At 40.3% G+C, this 26,184-nt stretch overlaps 1 protein-coding gene across 2 annotated transcripts in view; it reads left to right on the top strand.

Annotated features, from left to right (window-relative positions):
• The first annotated feature begins 3,489 nt into the window (after positions 1-3,489).
• Positions 3,490-26,184, top strand: part of LOC128691885 (repetitive organellar protein-like) — a 34,648-nt gene continuing 11,953 nt past the window's right edge. For both annotated transcript variants that reach the window (XM_070100965.1, XM_070100964.1), the window contains exons 1-6: positions 3,490-3,689; positions 6,154-6,273; positions 8,357-8,485; positions 24,216-24,578; positions 25,320-25,379; positions 25,958-26,162. In XM_070100965.1, coding sequence (XP_069957066.1) covers positions 3,515-3,689; positions 6,154-6,273; positions 8,357-8,485; positions 24,216-24,578; positions 25,320-25,379; positions 25,958-26,162 — 1,052 coding nt within the window. In that variant the 5' untranslated portion in view covers positions 3,490-3,514. The remainder of the gene's footprint in view (positions 3,690-6,153; positions 6,274-8,356; positions 8,486-24,215; positions 24,579-25,319; positions 25,380-25,957; positions 26,163-26,184) is intronic.

Raw genomic sequence — 26,184 nt, 5'->3', positions numbered from 1 at the left:
GGTGGTAGTCACCCCATACCCATCCTGTGGGTGGTAGTCACACCATACCCATCCTGTGGGTGGTAGTCACCCCATACCCATCCTGTGGGTGGTAGTCACCCATACCCATCCTGTGGGTGCTAGTCACCCCATACCCATCCTGTGGGTGGTAGTCACCCCATACCCATCCTGTGGGTGGTAGTCACACATACCCATCTTGTGGGTGGTAGTCACCCCATACCCATCCTGTGGGTGGTAGTCACCCCATACCCATCCTGTGGGTGGTAGTCACCCATACCCATCCTGTGGGTGGTAGTCACCCCATTCCCATCCTGTGGGTGGTAGTCACCCCATACCCATCCTGTGGGTGGTAGTCACCCCATACCCATCCTGTGAGCAGTAGTCACTCCATACCCATCCTGTGGGTGGTAGTCACACATACCCATCCTGTGGGTGGTTGTCACCCCATACCCATCCTGTGGGTGGTAGTCACCCCACACCCATCCTGTGGGTGGTAGTCACACATACCCATCCTGTGGGTGGTAGTCACCCCACACCCATCCTGTGGGTGGTAGTCACACATACCCATCCTGTGGGTGGTAGTCACCCCATACCCATCCTGTGGGTGGTAGTCAAAAGATTACAGAGGTACACAATGAGTCCAGGGTCTGGGCCCCAAAGTTATGATAGCTGAACTAGTTACAAAGGCAATGAACTCCAGGTAGATCTGGTCACAATTATAACAAGTTACAAAGGTATTTACAGATTACAGAGGTACGTAACCAACATCAACGTCAATGTTTTGAGTTCAGCTCATTGTTCTGTGCTGTTGTGTGAAATATGTATAACTCGATTGTTATGCCCGTGTTCAGGTGTTCTTACAACTTTCTCTGTTGTTCACCAGTGTTCAGCTATCCTTGACATACTCATTTGCCTGTACAATAGTGTTCTAGTGCTCCTAGACCCCTTCGCGCTATTGTTCATTTGTTATTCGTGTTCATTACGTGTGTGATTGGTAGTTTCCTTTTGGTAACAGTTAGCCTGTCTTCTCATTTGCATATCGTTCCACTCAAGACTTTACAGATGGCCTACCTTCCCCCCCTCTCCTCAGACCATGTGTGTGTGTACGTTCCTCCCCTCCCCCTCTTCCTTCTGAACATGTGTGTGTGTACGTTCCTCCTCTCCCCCTCTTCCTTCTGAACATGTGTGTGTACTCACCTATTTCACCTATTTGTACTCACCTATTTGTGGTTGCAGGGGTCGAGTCTTAGCTCCTGGCCCCGCCTCTTCACCGGTTGCTACTGGGCCCTCTCTCTCCCCGCTCCATGAGCTTTATCAAACCTCGTCTTAAAATTGTGTATGGTTCCTGCCTCCACTACGTCATTTTCTAGGCTATTCCACTCACCTAGTTGTACTCACCTAGTTGTACTCACCTAGTTGAGGTTGCAGGGGTCGATTCCGAGCTCTTCACTGATCGCTACTAGGTCACTCTCCCTGAACCGTGAGCTTTATCATACCTCTGCTTAAAGCTATGTATGGATCCTGCCTCCACTACATCGCTTCCCAAACTATTCCACTTACTGGCTACTCTGTGGCTGAAGAAACATTTCCTAACATCCCTGTGATTCATCTGTGTCTTCAGCTTCCAACTGTGTCCCCTTGTTACTGTGTCCAATCTCTGGAACATCCTGTCTTTGTCCACCTTGTCAATTCCTCTCAGTATTTTGTATGTCGTTATCATGTCCCCCCTATCTCTCCTGTCATCCAGTATCGTCAGGTTGATTTCCCTTAACCTCTCCTCGTAGGACATACCTCTTAGCTCTGGGACTAGTCTTGTTGCAAACCTTTGCACTTTCTCTAGTTTCTTCACGTGCTTGGCAAGGTGTAGGTTCCAAACTGGTGCCGCATACTCCAATATGGGCCTAACGTACACGGTGTACAGGGTCCTGAATGATTCCTTATTAAGATGTCGGAATGCTGTTCTGAGGTTTGCTAGGCGCCCATATGCTGCAGCAGTTATTTGGTTGATGTGCGCTTCAGGAGATGTGCCTGGTGTTATACTCACCCCAAGATCTTTTTCCTTGAGTGAGGTTTGTAGTCTCTGGCCCCCTAGACTGTACTCCGTCTGCGGTCTTCTTTGCCCTTCCCCAATCTTCATGACTTTGCACTTGGTGGGATTGAACTCCAGGAGCCAATTGCTGGACCAGGTCTGCAGCCTGTCCAGATCCCTTTGTAGTTCTGCCTGGTCTTCGATCGAGTGAATTCTTCTCATCAACTTCCCGTCATCTGCAAACAGGGACACCTTAGAGTCTATTCCTTCCGTCATGTCGTTCACAAATACCAGAAACAGCACTGGTCCTAGGACTGACCCCTGTGGGACCCCGCTGGTCACAGGTGCCCACTCTGACACCTCGCCACGTACCATGACTCGCTGCTGTCTTCCTGACAAGTATTCTCTGATCCATTGTAGTGCCTTCCCTGTTATCCCTGCTTGGTCCTCCAGTTTTTGCACCAATCTCTTGTGAGTGTGTGTACTCACCTAGTTGAGGTTGCGGGGGTCGAGTCCGAGCTCCTGTGTGTGTGTGTGTTACACAAATTTACGCTCAGTTTTCCTGCTTAGCTGTATGTACTGACGCAGTAAACTGGGAGCATTGATAATTCCCTGAAGGTTGCTTCAGGACAGTGGCAGCCCTTGTGTTACAATACCAGGGTCATGCCTAAATGTAGTGCCCCGTGGCCTTGTGCAACTCCTTGTGAGACCGGCCCCAGTTATTATTATTATTATTATTATTATTATTATTATTATTATTATTATTATTATTATTATTATTATTATTATTATTATTATTATTACTATTATTATTATTATTATTATTATTATTATTATTATTATTACTATTACTATTATTATTATTATTATTATTATTATTATTATTATTATTATTATTATTATTATTATTATTATTATTACTATTACTATTATTATTATTATTATTATTATTATTATTATTATTATTATTATTATTATTATTATTATTATTATTATCATCATTATTATTATTATTATTATTATTATTATTATTATTATTATTATTATTATTATTATTATTATTATTATTATTACAATTATTATTATTATTATAATTATTATTATTATTATTATTATTATTATTATTATTATTATTATTATTATTATTATATGGAGTGAATGATGATGAAAATATTTCTTCTTTTTTGGCGTCACCTGCCTTGTTGGGAGACACTCGATGTGTTGATAAAAACTATTAATTTTATTATCATTATCATTATCGCCTGTTTCTCCTTTCCACGAGGTGAACATACCACCATAGACAGTATCGAGCAGTACCACTCATCCCTTAAGTGAACACAGGAGAGTAAAGACATTAAATCCACTTCAGGAAAATTTCTTCCCCTCTCTCAGCCTCGAGAAAAAAATAGCACAACGACGCGTTGTCTTCAATAACTGGGGCGAACCCAGCAGTGCGTCCTGCGGGACGCCAGTATCATCTCAACCATGAAGTCAGTGGTAACGTCTGCCCTCCCTCTCCTGCTGGTGTTGCTGTGTGCTGCGCCTCAGCAGGCTGCAACACCGGCTTACTCACACCATCCAGAAATCAGTTCCTCGCTGATAGTCAACCAGCTCGCTATCTTGAACATGTTAGAAGAGAATTCTAACTCCTGTTCTTCAAGTAAGTTTGACGTGATATTCTTCTTGGCAATACCTTACTGCACCGTATTTAAGACCATATTTAAATTAATGTTTGGTTATAATGCTTCGCTACATCGTATTTAGACTCTTATTTCCTATAAATGGCTGTAGGATTGTATCACACCATATTTAGAGCCTTTTTATATAATTGATTGTATTTTGCCGTTTAAGTGGCTAGTTTATTGTGTACCTCATATCCATCCTGTGGATGGTAGTGGCTAGTTTATTGTGTACCTCATATCCATCCTGTGGATGGTAGTGGCTAGTTTATTGTGTACCTCATATCCATCCTGTGGATGGTAGTGGCTAGTTTATTGTGTACCTCATATCCATCCTGTGGATGGTATTGGCTAGTTTATTGTGCACAACCAGGTTGCACTGAACGTCTCTAAAGTACTCTTGCAAGGCAACAGTTGAGCCATCACAAACGTGCTAGCACTTTCATGAAACATCTAACTACGACAAAATTGAAGCACCATGAACCAGTCAATGCAGAGGTTTACATTATCCCCTGTGGAGGCTGCGACAAAACGTATGTAGGTGAAACAGCAAGATATCTCGAAAAACGACTCAATGAACACATTAATGCAAGTAGGAAGGATAGCAAACAACACCTGCGTGCAACACCGGAATTCCGCCAACCACCTGATGAAATTCAATGATGCCTGACTGGTGATTAAAGAACCTAGTTTCCGTAGACGAAAATGCCTTGAATCATCAGTAATCGAAATTTCTAACACAGTTAAACAGAATAAAAGTAACTGCACCATCTCTGGGGTATTATTAGTGAACACGCTCTCCTAAAATGAAAGGTTCATGGAAAATTGGTCGATTAATGGGGTTCAAAGTCTATCGACTACATTAGGGTCATTAAGGTTGAATGTCACCTGTTCACCACCAGAGAAGAATAATCCTTAAAGAGTGAATTAAAGTATACTCAACATATATACGCTGAGAGAAATACACCCCTCCGGGTACATAAAGAACAAGTAGGCACAGTACCGTGAATGGAACGATAAACAAATAACCGAACTAGATAGTTATAACCGTGACAATAATTTTTAAAGGGATGGACCGGTAGGCCAGCGAAAGACCTCGGTCAGACAACCCAAAAACTCCAAAGGCAGCTCATCATCTAAGGCCTGCGCCAGGACACACCTGTCCTGTTTCCTGACAAACCTTACCAAACCAACCAACAAATAACCCTCACACAGGACCATTTACAAAGTCAAATATATCTTATCATGGTTATATTTAACCATTTGTAGTTAAGAATTAATTACGTTCGTGCCAACTCGAGTTGTTTATTTAATTTATTTTGACTGAGGCTGATTGGCTCAGATTTTACTTACATATATTGCGTTGCATCCTTCTGGATTTATTTCTATATAATGGTGATAATTATAATAATAATTTTAAAGTGGGTGGAGGGGTAAGCCAGTGGAAGGCCTCGGTCAGATGACCAAAAGCGTCAGGAAACACTTGTCCTGTTTCCTGACAATTCTTACCGAACTTCGTACATTTTCCTTCGAGAATTTATGAGCCAAATTTAATCTGTATAAATATTATTTATGTGTAAATTAACATGTGTTTATATGTTCAGTAACGACCCACAATGATATGGAAACTCAACCAAAATATTGACTGGTCTATATGTTTCGATCCCGTTTTGGGGTCCTCTTCAGAGGGAGATCCCAGAAGGGGGTCAAAATATACAGATCAATTATTCTCCTGAGTTCATGTTATATAATATCTTTATTTCTATATGTACAAGAAATACAGACCATAGCTGACATCAGTGACATACTACTATATAGAAAGTCACTTGTTATGCTGAGCATTTCCCGAAATTAGGTCAGTTTTGTCCCAGGATGCGACCCACACCAGTCTACTAACATCCAGGTACCCATTTTACTGATGGGTGAACATAGGCAATCGACACCATGCCTAACCCTTCTAGGGTAGGGTAGGTGCCTGAGCCCGAGCCTTTAGCTCATAAGACTGTCATTCCCATTAGCCTCCTTAGGGCGGGGATGACAGACCAGAGAGGCCTAGCTTGTGGCTAGGTCTGGGGACAGTTGGTCCCAAAGATGAGGAGGTACTTGTGCCTCCTCCCATGGGAGACTTAGGTCTCAGACACTCCCTAAAGAGGGAACCAAGGCCGGGCCACCACTTGGAAAAGGCCCGGGCCGGAAGAATACCAGCTAATCTTTAGTAATAATAATAATAATAATAATAATAATGAACATAGGCGCCCGGTGTAAGGAAACACTCCTAATGTTTCTACCCTCGCAGGAAATCGAATCTGGACTTCACCGTGTGAAACAATAGCTTTAACAAACAAGCCAAGGGGCACCGGAGTTTGTCTCCATGTGGGTTATTTTTGAGCATAGACAAGTGTTCATTATACTTTAGTTATCCATGTGGGATTATATTTCTTTCAGATTATCCTGTTATTATGGAACGACTTGAAGCCAAAACCCAGGAAGTGAAACAGGACGTGGATGATCTCATGACTGATATTTTGGCACAAATTTCTGCGGTCAAAAATGAAACTGATTCTAGTAAGGATTTCTTATTTTTAAACGCAACCTTTCCATCTCCTCATTCTCTAACACTGAGACGACTCCTTCTCCTCATCCTCTAACACTGAGACGACTCCTTCTCCTCATCCTCTAACACTGAGACGACTCCTTCTCCTCATCCTCTAACACTGAGACGACTCCTTCTCCTCATCCTCTAACACTGAGACGACTCCTTCTCCTCATCCTCTAACACTGAGACGACTCCTTCTCCTCATCCTCTAACACTGAGACGACTCCTTCTCCTCATCCTCTAACACTGAGACGACTCCTTCTCCTCATCCTCTAACACTGAGACGACTCCTTCTCCTCATCCTCTAACACTGAGACGACTCCTTCTCCTCATCCTCTAACACTGAGACGACTCCTTCTCCTCATCCTCTAACACTGAGACGACTCCTTCTCCTCATCCTCTAACACTGAGACGACTCCTTCTCCTCATCCTCTAACACTGAGACGACTCCTTCTCCTCATCCTCTAACACTGAGACCACTCCTTCTCGTCATCCTATAACACTGAGACGACTCCTTCTCGTCATCCTCTAACACTGAGACGACTCCTTCTCCTCATCCTATAACACTGAGACGACTCCTTCTCCTCATCCTCTAACACTGAGACGACTCCTTCTCCTCATCCTCTAACACTGAGACGACTCCTTCTCCTCATCCTCTAACACTGAGACGACTCCTTCTCCTCATCCTCTAACACTGAGACGACTCCTTCTCCTCATCCTCTAACACTGAGACGACTCCTTCTCCTCATCCTCTAACACTGAGACGACTCCTTCTCCTCATCCTCTAACACTGAGACGACTCCTCCTCCTCATCCTCCAACACTGAGACTCCTCCTCCTCATCCTCCAACACTGAGACTCCTCCTTCTCCTCATCCTCTAACACTGAGACGACTCCTTCTCCTCATCCTCTAACACTGAGACTCCTCCTCCTCCTCATCCTCCAACACTGAGACTCCTCCTCCTCCTCATCCTCCAACACTGAGACTCCTCCTCCTCATCCTCCAACACTGAGACTCCTCCTTCTCCTCATCCTCTAACACTGAGACGACTCCTTCTCCTCATCCTCCAACACTGAGACTCCTCCTCCTCCTCATCCTCCAACACTGAGACTCCTCCTCCTCCTCATCCTCCAACACTGAGACTCCTCCTCCTCATCCTCCAACACTGAGACTCCTCCTCCTCCTCATCCTCCAACACTGAGACTCCTCCTCCTCATCCTCCAACACTGAGACTCCTCCTTCTCCTCATCCTCCAACACTGAGACTCCTCCTCCTCCTCATCCTCCAACACTGAGACTCCTCCTCCTCCTCATCCTCCAACACTGAGACTCCTCCTCCTCCTCATCCTCCAACACTGAGACTCCTCCTCCTCCTCATCCTCCAACACTGAGACTCCTCCTCCTCCTCCTCATCCTCCAACACTGAGACTCCTCCTCCTCCTCATCCTCCAACACTGAGACTCCTCCTCCTCCTCATCCTCCAACACTGAGACTCCTCCTCCTCCTCATCCTCCAACACTGAGACTCCTCCTCCTCCTCATCCTCCAACACTGAGACTCCTCCTCCTCATCCTCCAACACTGAGACTCCTCCTTCTCCTCATCCTCCAACACTGAGACTCCTCCTCCTCCTCATCCTCCAACACTGAGACTCCTCCTCCTCCTCCTCATCCTCCAACACTGAGACTCCTCCTCCTCCTCATCCTCCAACACTGAGACTCCTCCTTCTCCTCATCCTCCAACACTGAGACTCCTCCTCCTCCTCATCCTCCAACACTGAGACTCCTCCTCCTCCTCATCCTCCAACACTGAGACTCCTCCTCCTCCTCATCCTCCAACACTGAGACTCCTCCTCCTCCTCATCCTCCAACACTGAGACTCCTCCTCCTCCTCATCCTCCAACACTGAGACGCGAAATATCCTAAAATAACAAATAATTTTTTTAAATTAAAAATGTTACCCTAAAATACGTAACTAAATAAAATATGGGAAACTAATTTAAAACACAAACCTGATCACTAAGAATTTATTTACAAATATATATGATATTCCCAGATTTTGAAAACACCAAAGATGAAATCAAAAGCTTACTTGAGGTATATGAAGAGAATCTGACAGCTTACAAAGCTGAAGCTGATAACATCACCTCCAGCTTAACTACGAGGCTGGACGACCTGAAAAATGGTAAGTGGTAAATGGCTCACAGTGTAGGAATTGTATAAGCAATTCCTACACTGGTTTATACAATTCCTACATTGGTTTATACAATTCCTACATTGGTTTATACAATTCCTACACTGGTTTATACTTATTTATTATTATTATTAAATATTCGCCGGTATTCTCCCGGCCCGGGCCTTTTCCAAGTGGTGGCCCGGCCTTGTCTCCCTCTCTTGGGAGTGTCTGAGACCTAAGTCTCCCATGGGAGGAGGCACAAGTACCTCCTCATCTTTGGGACCAACTGTCCCCAGGCCTAGCCACAAGCTAGGCCTCTCTGGTCTGCCATCCCCGCCACAAGGGGGCTAATGGGAATGACAGTCTTATGAGCTAAAGGCTCGGGCTCAGGCACCTACCCTACCCAAGAAGGGTTAGGCATGGTGTCGATCACTGGTTTATACAATTCCTACATTGGTTTATACAATTCCTACATTGGTTTATACAATTCCTACATTGGTTTATACAATTCCAACATTGGTTTATACAATTCCTACATTGGTTTATACAATTCCTACATTGGTTTATACAATTCCTACATTGGTTTATACAATTCCTACATTGGTTTATACAATTCCTACATTGGTTTATACAATTCCTACACTGGTTTATACAATTCCTACACTGGTTTATACAATTCATACATTGGTTTATACAATTCCTACACTGGTTTATACAATTCATACACAGTGTAGGAATTGTATAAACAATTCCTACACTGGTTTATACAATTCCTACACAGTGTAGGAATTGTATTAACCAGTGTAGGAATTGTTTATACAATTCCTACACAATGTAGGAATTGTAGGACTTATACGTCTAGAAGTGTGTGTGTGTATTACATATATCGAGAGATTTGTGTACCTACACTACAAGGTGCATATATGTGTATATATACATACAGAGGTCTATACCATGTCTGTATATATACACCAAGTGGTGTATATTCCAGCTTAAATACTCTGAGAAGTGTATACCTCTACGTACATACACAGCCAGGTGTTGTTTCAGAGTATATATGTATATCGTGTGCGTATGTCTATGTATACTGAGAAGTGTATACCTCAGTGTATATAGTGATAATATAATTTAATCTCTGCTTAAGAAATAAACGTCTGAGTTTATCAGATATTCTAGACTTAGTTAATTTTATAATGTACCCCATACCCATCCTGTGGGTGGCAGTTACGCCATACCCATCCTGTGGGTGGTAGTTACACCATACAAATCCTGTGGGTGGTAGTTACGCTATACCCATCCTGTGGGTGGTAGTTACACCATACCCATCCTGTGGGTGGTAGTTACACTATACAAATAATGTGGGTGGTAGTTACGCTATACCCATACTGTGGGTGGTAGTTACGCCATACCCATCCTGTGGGTGGTAGTTACACCATACAAATCCTGTGGGTGGTAGTTACGCTATACCCATCCTGTGGGTGGTAGTTACACCATACCCATCCTGTGGGTGGTAGTTACACCATACCCATCCTGTGTGTGGTAGTTACCCTACACCCATCCTGTGGGTGGTAGTTACCCCATACCCATCCTGTGGGCGGTAGTTACCCCATACCCATCCTGTGGGTGGTAGTTACGCCATACCCATCCTGTGGGTGGTAGTTACGCCATACCCATCCTGCGGGTGGTAGTTACCCCATACCCATCCGGCGGGTGGTAGTCACCCATACCCATCCCCTGGGCGGTAGTCACCCTATACCTAAACCCTGGGCGGTAGTCACCCCATACCCATCAACTGGGCTGTAGTCACCCCATACCCATCCCCTGTGTGGTAGTCACCCCATACCCATCCCCTGGGCGTTAGTCGCCCCATACCCATCCCCTGGGCGGTAGTCACTCCATACCCATTCCCAGGGCGGTAGTCACCCCATACCCATCCCTTAGGCGGTAATCACCCCATACCATCCCCTGGGCGGTAGTCACCCCATACCCATCCCCTGGGCGGTAGTCACCCCATACCCTTCCCCACGGTGGTAGCTACCCCATACCCATCCCCTGGGCGGTAGTCACCCCATATCCATCCCCTGGGCGGTAGTCACCCCATACCCATCCCCTGGGCGGTAGTCACCCCATACCCATCCCCTGGGCGGTAGTCACTCCATAAACATCCTTTGGGCGGTAGTCACCCCATACCCATCCCCTGGGCGGTAGTCACCCCATACCCTTCCCCAGGGTGGTAGCCACCCCATACCCATCCCCTGGGCGGTAGTCACCCCATACCCATCCCCTGGGCGGTAGTCACCCCATACCCATCCCCTGGGCGGTAGTCACCCGATACCCATCCCCTGGGTGGTTGTCCCCCTATACCCATCCCCTGGGCGGTAGTCACCCCATACCCATCCCCTGGGCGGTAGTCACCCCATACCCATCCCCTGGGTGGTAGTCACCCCATACCCATCCCCTGGGCGGTAGTCACCCCATACCCATCCCCTGGGTGGTAGCCACCCCATACCCATCCCCTGGGCGGTAGTCACCCCATACCCATCCCCTGGGCGGTAGTCACCCCATACCCATCCCCTGGGTGGTAGTCACCCCATACCAATCCCCTGGGTGGTACTCACCCCATACCCGTCCCCTTGGCGGTAGTCACCCCATACCTATCCCCTGGGTGGTAGTCACCCAATACCCATCCCCTTGGCGGTAGTCTCTCCATACCCATCCCATTTGTTGTAGTCACCCCATACCCATCCCCTGGGTGGTACTCACCCCATACCCATCCCCTGGGTGGTAGTCACCCCATACCCATCCCCTCGGCAGTAGTCACCCCATACCCATCCCCTGGGCTGTAGTCACCCCATACCCATCCCCTGGGCGGTAGTCACCCCATACCCATCCCCTGGGTGGTAGTCACCCCATACCCATCCCCTTGGCGGTAGTCACCCCATACCCATCCAATGGGTGGTAGTCACACCATACCCATCCCCTGGGCGGTAGTCACCCCATACCCATCCCCTGGGTGGTAGTCACCCCATAACCATCCCCTAGGCGGTAGTCACCCCATACCTATCCCCTGGGTGGTGGTCACCCCATGCACATCCCCTGGGCGGTAGTCACCCCATACCCATCCCCTGGGTGGTAGTCACACCATACCCATCCCCTGGGCGGTAGTCACCCCATACCCATCCCCTGGGTGGAAGTCACCCCATACCCATCCCCTGGGCGGTAGTCACCCCATACACATCCCCTGGGCGGTAGTCACCCCATACCCATCCCCTGGGCGGTAGTCACCCCATACCCATCCCCTGGGCGGTAGTCACCCCATACCCATCCCCTGGGCGGTTATCACCCCATACCCATCCTTTGGGCGGTAGTCACCCCATACCCATCCCCTGGGTGGTAGTCACCTCATACCCATCCCCTGGGTCGTAGTCACACCATACCCATCCCCTGGGCGGTTGTCACTCCATACCCATCCCTTGGGCGGTAGTCACCCCATACCCATCCCCAGGGTGGTAGTCACCCCATACCCATCCCCTGGATGGTAGTCACCCCATACCCATCCCCTGGGCAGTAGTCACCCCATACCCATCCTCTGGGTGGTAGTCACCCCATACCCATCCCCTGGGCGGTAGTCACCCCATACCCATCCCCTGGGTAGTAGTCACCCCATACCCATCCCCTGGGCGGTAGTCACCCCATACCCGTCCCCTCGGCGGTAGTGACACCATACCCATCCCCTGGGCGGTAGTCACCCCATACCCATACCCTGGGCGGTAGTCACCCAATACCCATCCCCTGGGCGGTAGTCACCCCATACCCATCCCCTGCGCGGTAGTCACCCCATACCCATCCCCTAAGCGGTAGTCACCCCATACCTATCCCCTGGGCGGTAGTCACCCAATACCCATCCCCTGGGTGATAGTCACACCATACCCATCCCCTGGGCGGTAGTCACCCCATACCCATCCCCTGGGTGGTAGTCACCCCATACCAATCCCCTGGGTCTAAGTCACACCATACCCATCCCCTGGGCGGTAGTCACCCCATACCCATCCCCTGGGCGGTAGTCACCCCATACCCATCCCCTGGGCGGTAGTCACCCCATACCCATCCCCTGGGCGATAGTCACCCCATACCCATCCCCTGGGCGGTAGTCACCCCATACCCATCCCCTGGGCGGTAGTCACAACATACCCATTCCCTGGGCGGTAGTCACCCAATACCCATCCCCTGGGCGGTAGTCATCCCATACCCATCCCCTGGGAGGTAGTCACCCCATACCCATCCCTTGGGTGGTAGTCAAAACATAACAGATAGCTGAGTAAGTTGCAAACTTATAATAGCTGAGTAATTTACTAACTTATGATAGCTGAGTAAGTTACAAACTTATGATAGCTGAGTAAGTTACAAACTTATGATAGCTGAGTAAGTTACAAACTTATGATAGCTGAGTAAGTTGCAAACTTATGATGGCTGAGTAAGTTACAAACTTATGATAGCTGAGTAAGTTACTAACTTATGATAGCTGAGTAAGTTACAAACTTATGATAGCTGAGTAAGTTACAAACTTATGATAGCTGAGTAAGTTACAAACTTATGATAGCTGAGTAAGTTACAAACTTATGATAGTGAGTAAGTTACAAACTTATGATAGCTGAGTAAGTTTCAAACTTATGATAGCTGAGTAAGTTACTAACTTATGATAGCTGAGTAAGTTATTAACTTATGATAGCTGAGTAAGTTACAAATTTATGATAGCTGAGTAGGTTATTAACTTATGATAGCTGAGTAAGTTACAAACTTATGATAGCTGAGTAAGTTACTAACTTATGATAGCTGAGTAAGTTACTAACTTATGATAACTGAGTAAGTTACAAACTTTTGATAGCTGAGTAAGTTACAAGCTTATGATAGCTGAGTAAGTTACTAACTTATGATAGCTGAGAAAGTTACTAACTTATGATAGCTGAGTAAGTTACTAACTTATGATAGCTGAGCAAGTTACTAACTTATGATAGCTGAGTAAGTTACTAACTTATGATAGCTGAGCAAGTTACTAACTTATGATAGCTGAGTAAGTTACTAACTTATGATAGCTGAATAAGTTACAAACTTATGATAGCTGAGTAAGTTACTAACTTATGATAGCTGAGTAAGTTACTAACTTATGATAGCTGAGTAAGTTACTAACTTATGATAGCTGAGTAAGTTACTAACTTATGATAGCTGAGTAAGTTACTAACTTATGATAGCTGAGTAAGTTACAAACTTATGATAGCTGAGTAAGTTACAAACTTATGATAGCTGAGTAAGTTACTATTTTATGATAGCTGAGTAAGTTACTAACTTATGATAGCTGAGTAAGTTACTAACTTATGATAGCTGAGTAAGTTACAAACTTATGATAGCTGAGTAAGTTACAAACTTATGTTAGCTGAGTAAGTTACAAACTTATGATAGCTGAGTAAGTTACTAACTTATGGTAGCTCAGTAAGTTACTAACTTGTGATAGCTGAGTAAGTTACAAACTTATGATAGCTGAGTAAGTTACAAACTTATGATAGCTGAGTAAGTTACAAACTTATGATAGCTGAGTGAGTTACTAACTTATGATAGCTGAGTAAGTTACTAACTTATGATAGCTGAGTAAGTTACAAACTTATGATAGCTGAGCAAGCTACTAACATATGATAGCTGAGTAAGTTACAAACTTATGATAGCTGAGTAAGTTACTAACTTATGATAGCTGAGCAAGTTACTAACTTATGATAGCTGAGTAAGTTACTAACTTATGATAGCTGAGTAAGTTACTAACTTATGATAGCTGAGTAAGTTACTAACTTATGATAGCTGAGTAAGTTACTAACTTATGATTGCTGAGTAAGTTACTAACTTATGATAGCTGAGTAAGTTACTAACTTATGATAGCTGAGTAAGTTACAAACTTATGATAGCTGAGTAAGTTACTAACTTATGATAGCTGAGCAAGTTACTAACTTATGATAGCTGAGCAAGTTACTAACTTATGATAGCTGAGTAAGTTACTAACTTATGATAGCTAAGTAAGTTACTAACTTATGATAGCTGAGTAAGTTACTAACTTATGATAGGTGAGCAAGTTACAAACTTATGATAGCTGAGTAAGTTACAAACTTATGATAGCTGAGTAAGTTACTAACTTATGATAGCTGAGCAAGTTACTAACTTATGATAGCTGAGCAAGTTACTAACTTATGATAGCTGAGTAAGTTACTAACTTATGATAGCTGAGTAAGTTACTAACTTATGATAGCTGAGTAAGTTACTAACTTATGATAGCTGAGTAAGTTACAAACTTATGATAGCTGAGTAAGTTACAAACTTATGATAGCTGAGTAAGTTACTAACTTATGATAGCTGAGTAAGTTACAAACTTATGATAGCTGAGTAAGTTACAAACTTATGATGGCTGAGTAAGTTACAAACTTATGATAGCTGAGTAAGTTACTAATTTATGATAGCTGAGTAAGTTACTAACTTATGATAGCTGAGTAAGTTACAAACTTATGATAGCTGAGTAAGTTACAAACTTATGATAGCTGAGTAAGTTATTAACTTATGATAGCTGAGTAAGTTACTAACTTATGATAGCTGAGTAAGTTACAAACTTATGATAGCTGAGTAAGTTACAAACTTATGATAGCTGAGTAAGTTACTAACTTGTGTTAGCTGAGTAAGTTACAAACTTATGATAGTTGAGTAAGTTACAAACTTATGATAGCTGAGTAAGTTACAAACTTATGATAGCTGAGTAAGTTACAAACTTATGGTAGCCGAATAAGCTACAAACTTATGATAGCTGAGTAAGTTACAAACTTATGATAGCTGAGTAAGTTACTAACTTATGATAGCTGAGTAAGTTACAAACTTGTGATAGCTGAGTAAGTTACTAACTTGTGATAGGTGAGTAAGTTACAAACTTATGATAGCTGAGTAAGTTGCAAACTTATGATAGCTGAGTAAGTTACAAACTTATGATAGCTGAGTAAGTTACAAACTTATGGTAGCTGAGTAAGTTACAAACTTATGATACCTGAGTAAGTTACAAACTTGTGGTAGCTGAGTAAGTTACAAACTTATGATAGCTGAGTAAGTTACTAACTTATGATAACTGAGTAAGTTACAAACTTGTGGTAGCTGAGTAAGTTACAAACTTATGATAGCTGAGTAAGTTACTAACTTATGATAGCTGAGTAAGTTACAAACTTGTGGTAGCTGAGTAAGTTACAAACTTCTGATAGCTGAGTAAGTTACAAACTTGTGGTAGCTGAGTAAGTTACAAACTTATGATAGCTGAGTAAGTTACAAACTTGTGGTAGCTGAGTAAGTTACAAACTTATGATAGCTGAGTAAGTTACTAACTTATGATAGCTGAGTAAGTTACAAACTTATGATAGTTGAGTAAGTTACAAACTTATGATAGCTGAGTAAGTTACTAACTTATGATAGCTGAGTAAGTTACAAACTTATGATAGCTGAGTAAGTTACTAACTTATGATAGCTGAGTAAGTTACAAACTTATGATAGCTGAGTAAGTTACTAACTTATGATAGCTGAGTAAGTTACTAACTTATGATAGCTGAGTAAGTTACAAACTTATGATAGCTGAGTAAGTTACTAACTTATGATAACTGAGTAAGTTACAAACTTGTGGTAGCTGAGTAAGTTACAAACTTATGATAGCTGAGTAAGTTACTAACTTATGATAGCTGAGTAAGTTACAAACTTGTGGCAGCTGAGTAAGTTACAAACTTATGATAGCTGAGTAAGTTACAAACTTGTGGTAGCTGAGTAAGTTACAAACTTATGATAACTGAGTAAGTTACAAATTTGTGGTAGCTGAGTAAGTTACAAACTTATGATAGCTGAGTAAGTTACTAACTTATGATAGCTGAGTAAGTTACAAACTTATGATAGCTGAGTAAGTTACAAACTTATGATAGCTGAGTAAGTTACTAACTTATGATAGCTGAGTAAGTTACAAACTTATGATAGCTGAGTAAGTTACTAACTTATGATAGCTGAGTAAGTTACAAACTTATGATAGCTGAGTAAGTTACTAACTTATGATAGCTGAGTAAGTTACTAACTTATGATAGCTGAGTAAGTTACAAACTTATGATAGCTGAGTAAGTTACTAACTTATGATAGCTGAGTAAGTTACTAACTTATGATAGCTGAGTAAGTTACAAACTTATGATAGCTGAGTAAGTTACTAACTTATGATAACTGAGTAAGTTACAAACTTGTGGTAGCTGAGTAAGTTACAAACTTATGATAGCTGAGTAAGTTACTAACTTATGATAGCTGAGTAAGTTACAAACTTGTGGTAGCTGAGTAAGTTACAAACTTATGATAGCTGAGTAAGTTACAAACTTGTGGTAGCTGAGTAAGTTACAAACTTATGATAGCTGAGTAAGTTACAAACGTGTGGTAGCTGAGTAAGTTACAAACTTATGATAGCTGAGTAAGTTACTAACTTATGATAGCTGAGTAAGTTACAAACTTATGATAGCTGAGTAAGTTACAAACTTATGATAGCTGAGTAAGTTACTAACTTATGATAGCTGAGTAAGTTACAAACTTATGATAGCTGAGTAAGTTACTAACTTATGATAGCTGAGTAAGTTACAAACTTATGATAGCTGAGTAAGTTACTAACTTATGATAGCTGAGTAAGTTACTAACTTATGATAGCTGAGTAAGTTACAAACTTATGATAGCTGAGTAAGTTACTAACTTATGATAGCTGAGTAAGTTACTAACTTATGATAGCTGAGTAAGTTACAAACTTATGATAGCTGAGTAAGTTACTAACTTATGATAACTGAGTAAGTTACAAACTTGTGGTAGCTGAGTAAGTTACAAACTTATGATAGCTGAGTAAGTTACTAACTTATGATAGCTGAGTAAGTTACAAACTTGTGGTAGCTGAGTAAGTTACAAACTTATGATAGCTGAGTAAGTTACAAACTTGTGGTAGCTGAGTAAGTTACAAACTTATGATAGCTGAGTAAGTTACAAACTTGTGGTAGCTGAGTAAGTTACAAACTTATGATAGCTGAGTAAGTTACTAACTTATGATAGCTGAGTAAGTTACAAACTTATGATAGCTGAGTAAGTTACAAACTTATGATAGCTGAGTAAGTTACTAACTTATGATAGCTGAGTAAGTTACAAACTTATGATAGCTGAGTAAGTTACTAACTTATGATAGCTGAGTAAGTTACAAACTTATGATAGCTGAGTAAGTTACTAACTTATGATAGCTGAGTAAGTTACTAACTTATGATAGCTGAGTAAGTTACAAACTTATGATAGCTGAGTAAGTTACTAACTTATGATAGCTGAGTAAGTTACTAACTTATGATAGCTGAGTAAGTTACAAACTTATGATAGCTGAGTAAGTTACTAACTTATGATAACTGAGTAAGTTACAAACTTGTGGTAGCTGAGTAAGTTACAAACTTATGATAGCTGAGTAAGTTACAAACTTGTGGTAGCTGAGTAAGTTACAAACTTATGATAGCTGAGTAAGTTACAAACTTGTGGTAGCTGAGTAAGTTACAAACTTATGATAGCTGAGTAAGTTACTAACTTATGATAGCTGAGTAAGTTACAAACTTATGATAGCTGAGTAAGTTACAAACTTATGATAGCTGAGTAAGTTACTATTTTATGATAGCTGAGTAAGTTACTAACTTATGATAGCTGAGTAAGTTACTAACTTATGATAGCTGAGTAAGTTACAAACTTATGATAGCTGAGTAAGTTACAAACTTATGTTAGCTGAGTAAGTTACAAACTTATAATAGCTGAGTAAGTTACTAACTTATGGTAGCTCAGTAAGTTACTAACTTGTGATAGCTGAGTAAGTTACAAACTTATGATAGCTGAGTAAGTTACAAACTTATGATAGCTGAGTAAGTTACAAACTTATGATAGCTGAGTGAGTTACTAACTTATGATAGCTGAGTAAGTTACTAACTTATGATAGCTGAGTAAGTTACAAACTTATGATAGCTGAGCAAGCTACTAACATATGATAGCTGAGTAAGTTACAAACTTATGATAGCTGAGTAAGTTACTAACTTATGATAGCTGAGCAAGTTACTAACTTATGATAGCTGAGTAAGTTACTAACTTATGATAGCTGAGTAAGTTACTAACTTATGATAGCTGAGTAAGTTACTAACTTATGATAGCTGAGTAAGTTACTAACTTATGATTGCTGAGTAAGTTACTAACTTATGATAGCTGAGTAAGTTACTAACTTATGATAGCTGAGTAAGTTACAAACTTATGATAGCTGAGTAAGTTACTAACTTATGATAGCTGAGCAAGTTACTAACTTATGATAGCTGAGCAAGTTACTAACTTATGATAGCTGAGTAAGTTACTAACTTATGATAGCTAAGTAAGTTACTAACTTATGATAGCTGAGTAAGTTACTAACTTATGATAGGTGAGCAAGTTACAAACTTATGATAGCTGAGTAAGTTACAAACTTATGATAGCTGAGTAAGTTACTAACTTATGATAGCTGAGCAAGTTACTAACTTATGATAGCTGAGCAAGTTACTAACTTATGATAGCTGAGTAAGTTACTAACTTATGATAGCTGAGTAAGTTACTAACTTATGATAGCTGAGTAAGTTACTAACTTATGATAGCTGAGTAAGTTACAAACTTATGATAGCTGAGTAAGTTACAAACTTATGATAGCTGAGTAAGTTACTAACTTATGATAGCTGAGTAAGTTACAAACTTATGATAGCTGAGTAAGTTACAAACTTATGAGTAAGTTACAAACTTATGATAGCCGAGTAAGTTACTAATTTATGATAGCTGAGTAAGTTACTAACTTATGATAGCTGAGTAAGTTACAAACTTATGATAGCTGAGTAAGTTACAAACTTATGATAGCTGAGTAAGTTATTAACTTATGATAGCTGAGTAAGTTACTAACTTATGATAGCTGAGTAAGTTACAAACTTATGATAGCTGAGTAAGTTACAAACTTATGATAGCTGAGTAAGTTACTAACTTGTGTTAGCTGAGTAAGTTACAAACTTATGATAGTTGAGTAAGTTACAAACTTATGATAGCTGAGTAAGTTACAAACTTATGATAGCTGAGTAAGTTACAAACTTATGGTAGCCGAATAAGCTACAAACTTATGATAGCTGAGTAAGTTACAAACTTATGATAGCTGAGTAAGTTACTAACTTATGATAGCTGAGTAAGTTACAAACTTGTGATAGCTGAGTAAGTTACTAACTTGTGATAGGTGAGTAAGTTACAAACTTATGATAGCTGAGTAAGTTGCAAACTTATGATAGCTGAGTAAGTTACAAACTTATGATAGCTGAGTAAGTTACAAACTTATGGTAGCTGAGTAAGTTACAAACTTATGATACCTGAGTAAGTTACAAACTTGTGGTAGCTGAGTAAGTTACAAACTTATGATAGCTGAGTAAGTTACTAACTTATGATAACTGAGTAAGTTACAAACTTGTGGTAGCTGAGTAAGTTACAAACTTATGATAGCTGAGTAAGTTACTAACTTATGATAGCTGAGTAAGTTACAAACTTGTGGTAGCTGAGTAAGTTACAAACTTCTGATAGCTGAGTAAGTTACAAACTTGTGGTAGCTGAGTAAGTTACAAACTTATGATAGCTGAGTAAGTTACAAACTTGTGGTAGCTGAGTAAGTTACAAACTTATGATAGCTGAGTAAGTTACTAACTTATGATAGCTGAGTAAGTTACAAACTTATGATAGTTGAGTAAGTTACAAACTTATGATAGCTGAGTAAGTTACTAACTTATGATAGCTGAGTAAGTTACAAACTTATGATAGCTGAGTAAGTTACTAACTTATGATAGCTGAGTAAGTTACAAACTTATGATAGCTGAGTAAGTTACTAACTTATGATAGCTGAGTAAGTTACTAACTTATGATAGCTGAGTAAGTTACAAACTTATGATAGCTGAGTAAGTTACTAACTTATGATAACTGAGTAAGTTACAAACTTGTGGTAGCTGAGTAAGTTACAAACTTATGATAGCTGAGTAAGTTACTAACTTATGATAGCTGAGTAAGTTACAAACTTGTGGCAGCTGAGTAAGTTACAAACTTATGATAGCTGAGTAAGTTACAAACTTGTGGTAGCTGAGTAAGTTACAAACTTATGATAACTGAGTAAGTTACAAATTTGTGGTAGCTGAGTAAGTTACAAACTTATGATAGCTGAGTAAGTTACTAACTTATGATAGCTGAGTAAGTTACAAACTTATGATAGCTGAGTAAGTTACAAACTTATGATAGCTGAGTAAGTTACTAACTTATGATAGCTGAGTAAGTTACAAACTTATGATAGCTGAGTAAGTTACTAACTTATGATAGCTGAGTAAGTTACAAACTTATGATAGCTGAGTAAGTTACTAACTTATGATAGCTGAGTAAGTTACTAACTTATGATAGCTGAGTAAGTTACAAACTTATGATAGCTGAGTAAGTTACTAACTTATGATAGCTGAGTAAGTTACTAACTTATGATAGCTGAGTAAGTTACAAACTTATGATAGCTGAGTAAGTTACTAACTTATGATAACTGAGTAAGTTACAAACTTGTGGTAGCTGAGTAAGTTACAAACTTATGATAGCTGAGTAAGTTACTAACTTATGATAGCTGAGTAAGTTACAAACTTGTGGTAGCTGAGTAAGTTACAAACTTATGATAGCTGAGTAAGTTACAAACTTGTGGTAGCTGAGTAAGTTACAAACTTATGATAGCTGAGTAAGTTACAAACGTGTGGTAGCTGAGTAAGTTACAAACTTATGATAGCTGAGTAAGTTACTAACTTATGATAGCTGAGTAAGTTACAAACTTATGATAGCTGAGTAAGTTACAAACTTATGATAGCTGAGTAAGTTACTAACTTATGATAGCTGAGTAAGTTACAAACTTATGATAGCTGAGTAAGTTACTAACTTATGATAGCTGAGTAAGTTACAAACTTATGATAGCTGAGTAAGTTACTAACTTATGATAGCTGAGTAAGTTACTAACTTATGATAGCTGAGTAAGTTACAAACTTATGATAGCTGAGTAAGTTACTAACTTATGATAGCTGAGTAAGTTACTAACTTATGATAGCTGAGTAAGTTACAAACTTATGATAGCTGAGTAAGTTACTAACTTATGATAGCTGAGTAAGTTACAAACTTGTGGTAGCTGAGTAAGTTACAAACTTATGATAGCTGAGTAAGTTACTAACTTATGATAGCTGAGTAAGTTACAAACTTATGATAGCTGAGTAAGTTACAAACTTATGATAGCTGAGTAAGTTACTAACTTATGATAGCTGAGTAAGTTACAAACTTATGATAGCTGAGTAAGTTACTAACTTATGATAGCTGAGTAAGTTACAAACTTATGATAGCTGAGTAAGTTACTAACTTATGATAGCTGAGTAAGTTACTAACTTATGATAGCTGAGTAAGTTACAAACTTATGATAGCTGAGTAAGTTACTAACTTATGATAGCTGAGTAAGTTACTAACTTATGATAGCTGAGTAAGTTACAAACTTATGATAGCTGAGTAAGTTACTAACTTATGATAACTGAGTAAGTTACAAACTTGTGGTAGCTGAGTAAGTTACAAACTTATGATAGCTGAGTAAGTTACTAACTTATGATAGCTGAGTAAGTTACAAACTTGTCGTAGCTGAGTAAGTTACAAACTTATGATAGCTGAGTAAGTTACAAACTTGTGGTAGCTGAGTAAGTTACAAACTTATGATAGCTGAGTAAGTTACAAACTTGTGGTAGCTGAGTAAGTTACAAACTTATGATAGCTGAGTAAGTTACTAACTTATGATAGCTGAGTAAGTTACAAACTTATGATAGCTGAGTAAGTTACAAACTTATGAAAGCTGAGTAAGTTACTAACTTATGATAGCTGAGTAAGTTACAAACTTATGATAGCTGAGTAAGTTACTAACTTATGATAGCTGAGTAAGTTACAAACTTATGATAGCTGAGTAAGTTACTAACTTATGATAGCTGAGTAAGTTACTAACTTATGATAGCTGAGTAAGTTACAAACTTATGATAGCTGAGTAAGTTACTAACTTATGATAGCTGAGTAAGTTACTAACTTATGATAGCTGAGTAAGTTACAAACTTATGATAGCTGAGTAAGTTACTAACTTATGATAACTGAGTAAGTTACAAACTTGTGGTAGCTGAGTAAGTTACAAACTTATGATAGCTGAGTAAGTTACTAACTTATGATAGCTGAGTAAGTTACAAACTTGTGGTAGCTGAGTAAGTTACAAACTTATGATAGCTGAGTAAGTTACAAACTTGTGGTAGCTGAGTAAGTTACAAACTTATGATAGCTGAGTAAGTTACAAACTTGTGGTAGCTGAGTAAGTTACAAACTTATGATAGCTGAGTAAGTTACTAACTTATGATAGCTGAGTAAGTTACAAACTTATGATAGCTGAGTAAGTTACAAACTTATGATAGCTGAGTAAGTTACTAACTTATGATAGCTGAGTAAGTTACAAACTTATGATAGCTGAGTAAGTTACTAACTTATGATAGCTGAGTAAGTTACAAACTTATGATAGCTGAGTAAGTTACTAACTTATGATAGCTGAGTAAGTTACTAACTTATGATAGCTGAGTAAGTTACAAACTTATGATAGCTGAGTAAGTTACAAACTTATGATAGCTTAGTAAGTTACTAACTTATGATAGCTGAGTAAGTTACTAACTTATGATAGCTGAGTAAGTTACAAACTTATGATAGCTGAGTAAGTTACAAACTTATGATAGCTGAGTAAGTTACTAACTTATGATAGCTGAGTAAGTTACAAACTTATGATAGCTGAGTAAGTTACAAACTTATGATAGCTGAGTAAGTTACAAACTTATGATAGCTGAGTAAGTTACTAACTTATGATAGCTGAGTAAGTTACAAACTTATGATAGCTGAGTAAGTTACAAACTTATGATAGCTGAGTAAGTTACTAACTTATGATAGCTGAGTAAGTTACTAACTTATGATAGCTGAGTAAGTTACGAAGGTAATGAACTCAGGTAGATCTGGTCACAATTGTGACCAAGTTATATTATTATTATTATAATCAAGGGGGAAGCGCTAAACCCGGAGGATTATACAGCACCTGGGAGAGGGATGTGGAAGGCATTCAGGCTTAACTTAGGGAACTGGAGCACAGATCCAATTCCCTAAATCAAGAGCCCCTCACTAATATCAAGGAACCTTCCTTGAGGGGATGACAATTAAGAGTAAGAGAGAGGGAGAGAGAGAGAGAGAGAGAGAGAGAGAGAGAGAGAGAGAGAGAGAGAGAGAGAGAGAGAGAGAGAGAGAGAGAGAGAGAGAGAGAGAGAGAGTCCCACAGGGATTACTACTCTAGTTTTTACACTCTGATATTATTATTATATTTGCTGTTACACATTTTGAGTGATTTCTTTTAATTTATACAGATATTCAACAAGCCTTCTGCTGTTCCATTATTTTTACAGTTCCTTGATAATGTGAGATATCACGAAAGCGCTTGGAAGTTCATTATTTTTTCACAGTGGTTGTTTTGCATTATTGTGATATTACCTGTTTACTGTGATCTTACTATATTAAATCTTTATATACTTTCTTTTTATGATAGGATTCGAAGCAAAGCTGAATGTGCAACAGGAACTGCAAACTTTACAACAAGAGGAGATTACCGAGAGCAACTCGGAAGTCGCCTCAATCACTGCACAAGTCAGTTCCCTCAAGACAGATATTGGCTCCATTAGCACAAAAGTCGACTCTCTTAGTACACAAGTCAACTCTCTAAGTACACAAGTCAACTCTCTTAGTACACAGGTCGGCGACCTTAACACACGAGTCAACTCTCTCAACACAAAGGTCAATTCCTTCTCCACACAGATAAGTTCCCTCACCACCAAAGTCAGTTCCATCAGCACAAGAGTAGACTCCTTTCCCTCACAGATCGCTGACTTGGAAAGGAAGACCAAGGTGAACAGTGAGTATTAATTAATCAATTAGTAATTAATTAATTAATCAATCAGTAATTAATTAATCAGTAATAATTAATCAGCAACTTCGTGTCAATGCATTTAGGAAATATTAATGCAAACAGAGAATGAGGAGAGAGCCTTCTGCTTTACTCACCTTGCCTTAGCCATCGTAGCTCGGTTGGTAGCGTACTCACCTCACGCACTGAGGTCCCTGGTTCGATCCCCGGTACGGGTGAAAACATTGGGCGTCTTTCCTGAAGACACCTGCTGTCCATGTTCACCTAGCAGTAAGATAGCTAGCTACCTGTGAGTTAATCGGCTGGTGTGGGTCGCATCCTGGGCACAAAATTGACCAAATTTGCCTGAAATACTTAACGTATTTTTGCTTTTCGAATTATCCCTCAAATAACAATGAACAACGCTACTATTACCATTTTCTTATTAGCATATTTAAGAGTGAAATGATTATAATCATAGCTATAATTTTTAAAGTGGTGGAATGGTAAGCCAGTGGAAGGCTTCAGTCAGATGCCCAAAAGCTCAAGACCCACGTCAGGAAACACTTACTCTGTTTCCTAACTAACCTAACCTAACATAATATAATCTTACCTAACCTAAGTTACAGTATATACTGTATAATTTTACTGATAATTTAACCAATTTTATCCCTGACTATAAGATGCAATAGGAGTGATCGTGTCCTAAATTGTTTATTTACAATATATTAATCAGTTTTAATTCACCAGGTTTATTGAGTCAACACACTGTCTGGCACACTTCAACACTGACTTGCAGTGGTAACCAAGGTTTGTTATCTTTTCTATTCTGCTAAATAACATGCAATGGTTATAGATCTGATGGTTATAATTATAATTTCTGAAGTGGTGGAAGGGTAAGCCAGTGGAAGGCCTCTGTCAGATGACCAAGAGTTCCAGCTGTGGGTCATAATATAAGACCCGCGTTAGGAAACACTTGTCCTGTTTCCTGACGACCCTTACCTAACCTAATTGAATTAAAAACCATACCACGGATGGGGTTAGAACCCGCGGTCAGAGAATCTCAGAACTCCAGACCGTCGCGTTAGCCACTGGACCAGTTAGCCACAATAAGATTCATCCAACTAGGTATATTTATACACCATAGGAAGGTTAACATAGGCACCACTGTGACCACAAATGCAAGTTTTTACAGACGAATCTCCAGCTAGCGCGGCCGTGACGAACTCTAGCTCAAGTCCCCTCAAAACCGTCAACATAACTCTGGAGTTTTGAGACTCTCTGATCGCGGGTTCTATCCCCACCCGTGGTATGGTTTGTTTACAATCGTGTCATTACGATTTCGTGAGTCTAATTGAATCATTGTTTCCCTTGTCCTGCCCCGCTAGAACTCACCAGTAACAGCGGCGCCATAACAGTAGTTAACAGTGGCAATTACGTTGATAATGTTGAATGTTCTTGGAAGATAACACTGCCAGAGGGGAAGAAGATATTATTAAAATGGAGTCACTTTGAGCTGGAATACAACAGTGACTGTGCTTACGACTACGTAATGATCCAGGACCTCAAAAGGTCTGGTCAACTAGTATATGGGTAAGTTTTACCATAATTTTCA

The sequence above is a fragment of the Cherax quadricarinatus genome, chromosome 75 (genome assembly GCF_038502225.1).
Source record: "Cherax quadricarinatus isolate ZL_2023a chromosome 75, ASM3850222v1, whole genome shotgun sequence".
Classification (NCBI taxonomy): Eukaryota; Metazoa; Arthropoda; class Malacostraca; order Decapoda; family Parastacidae; genus Cherax; species Cherax quadricarinatus.
Note: the sequence above shows the minus strand (reverse complement) of the source record. Positions and strands in the feature narration are given on the sequence as shown.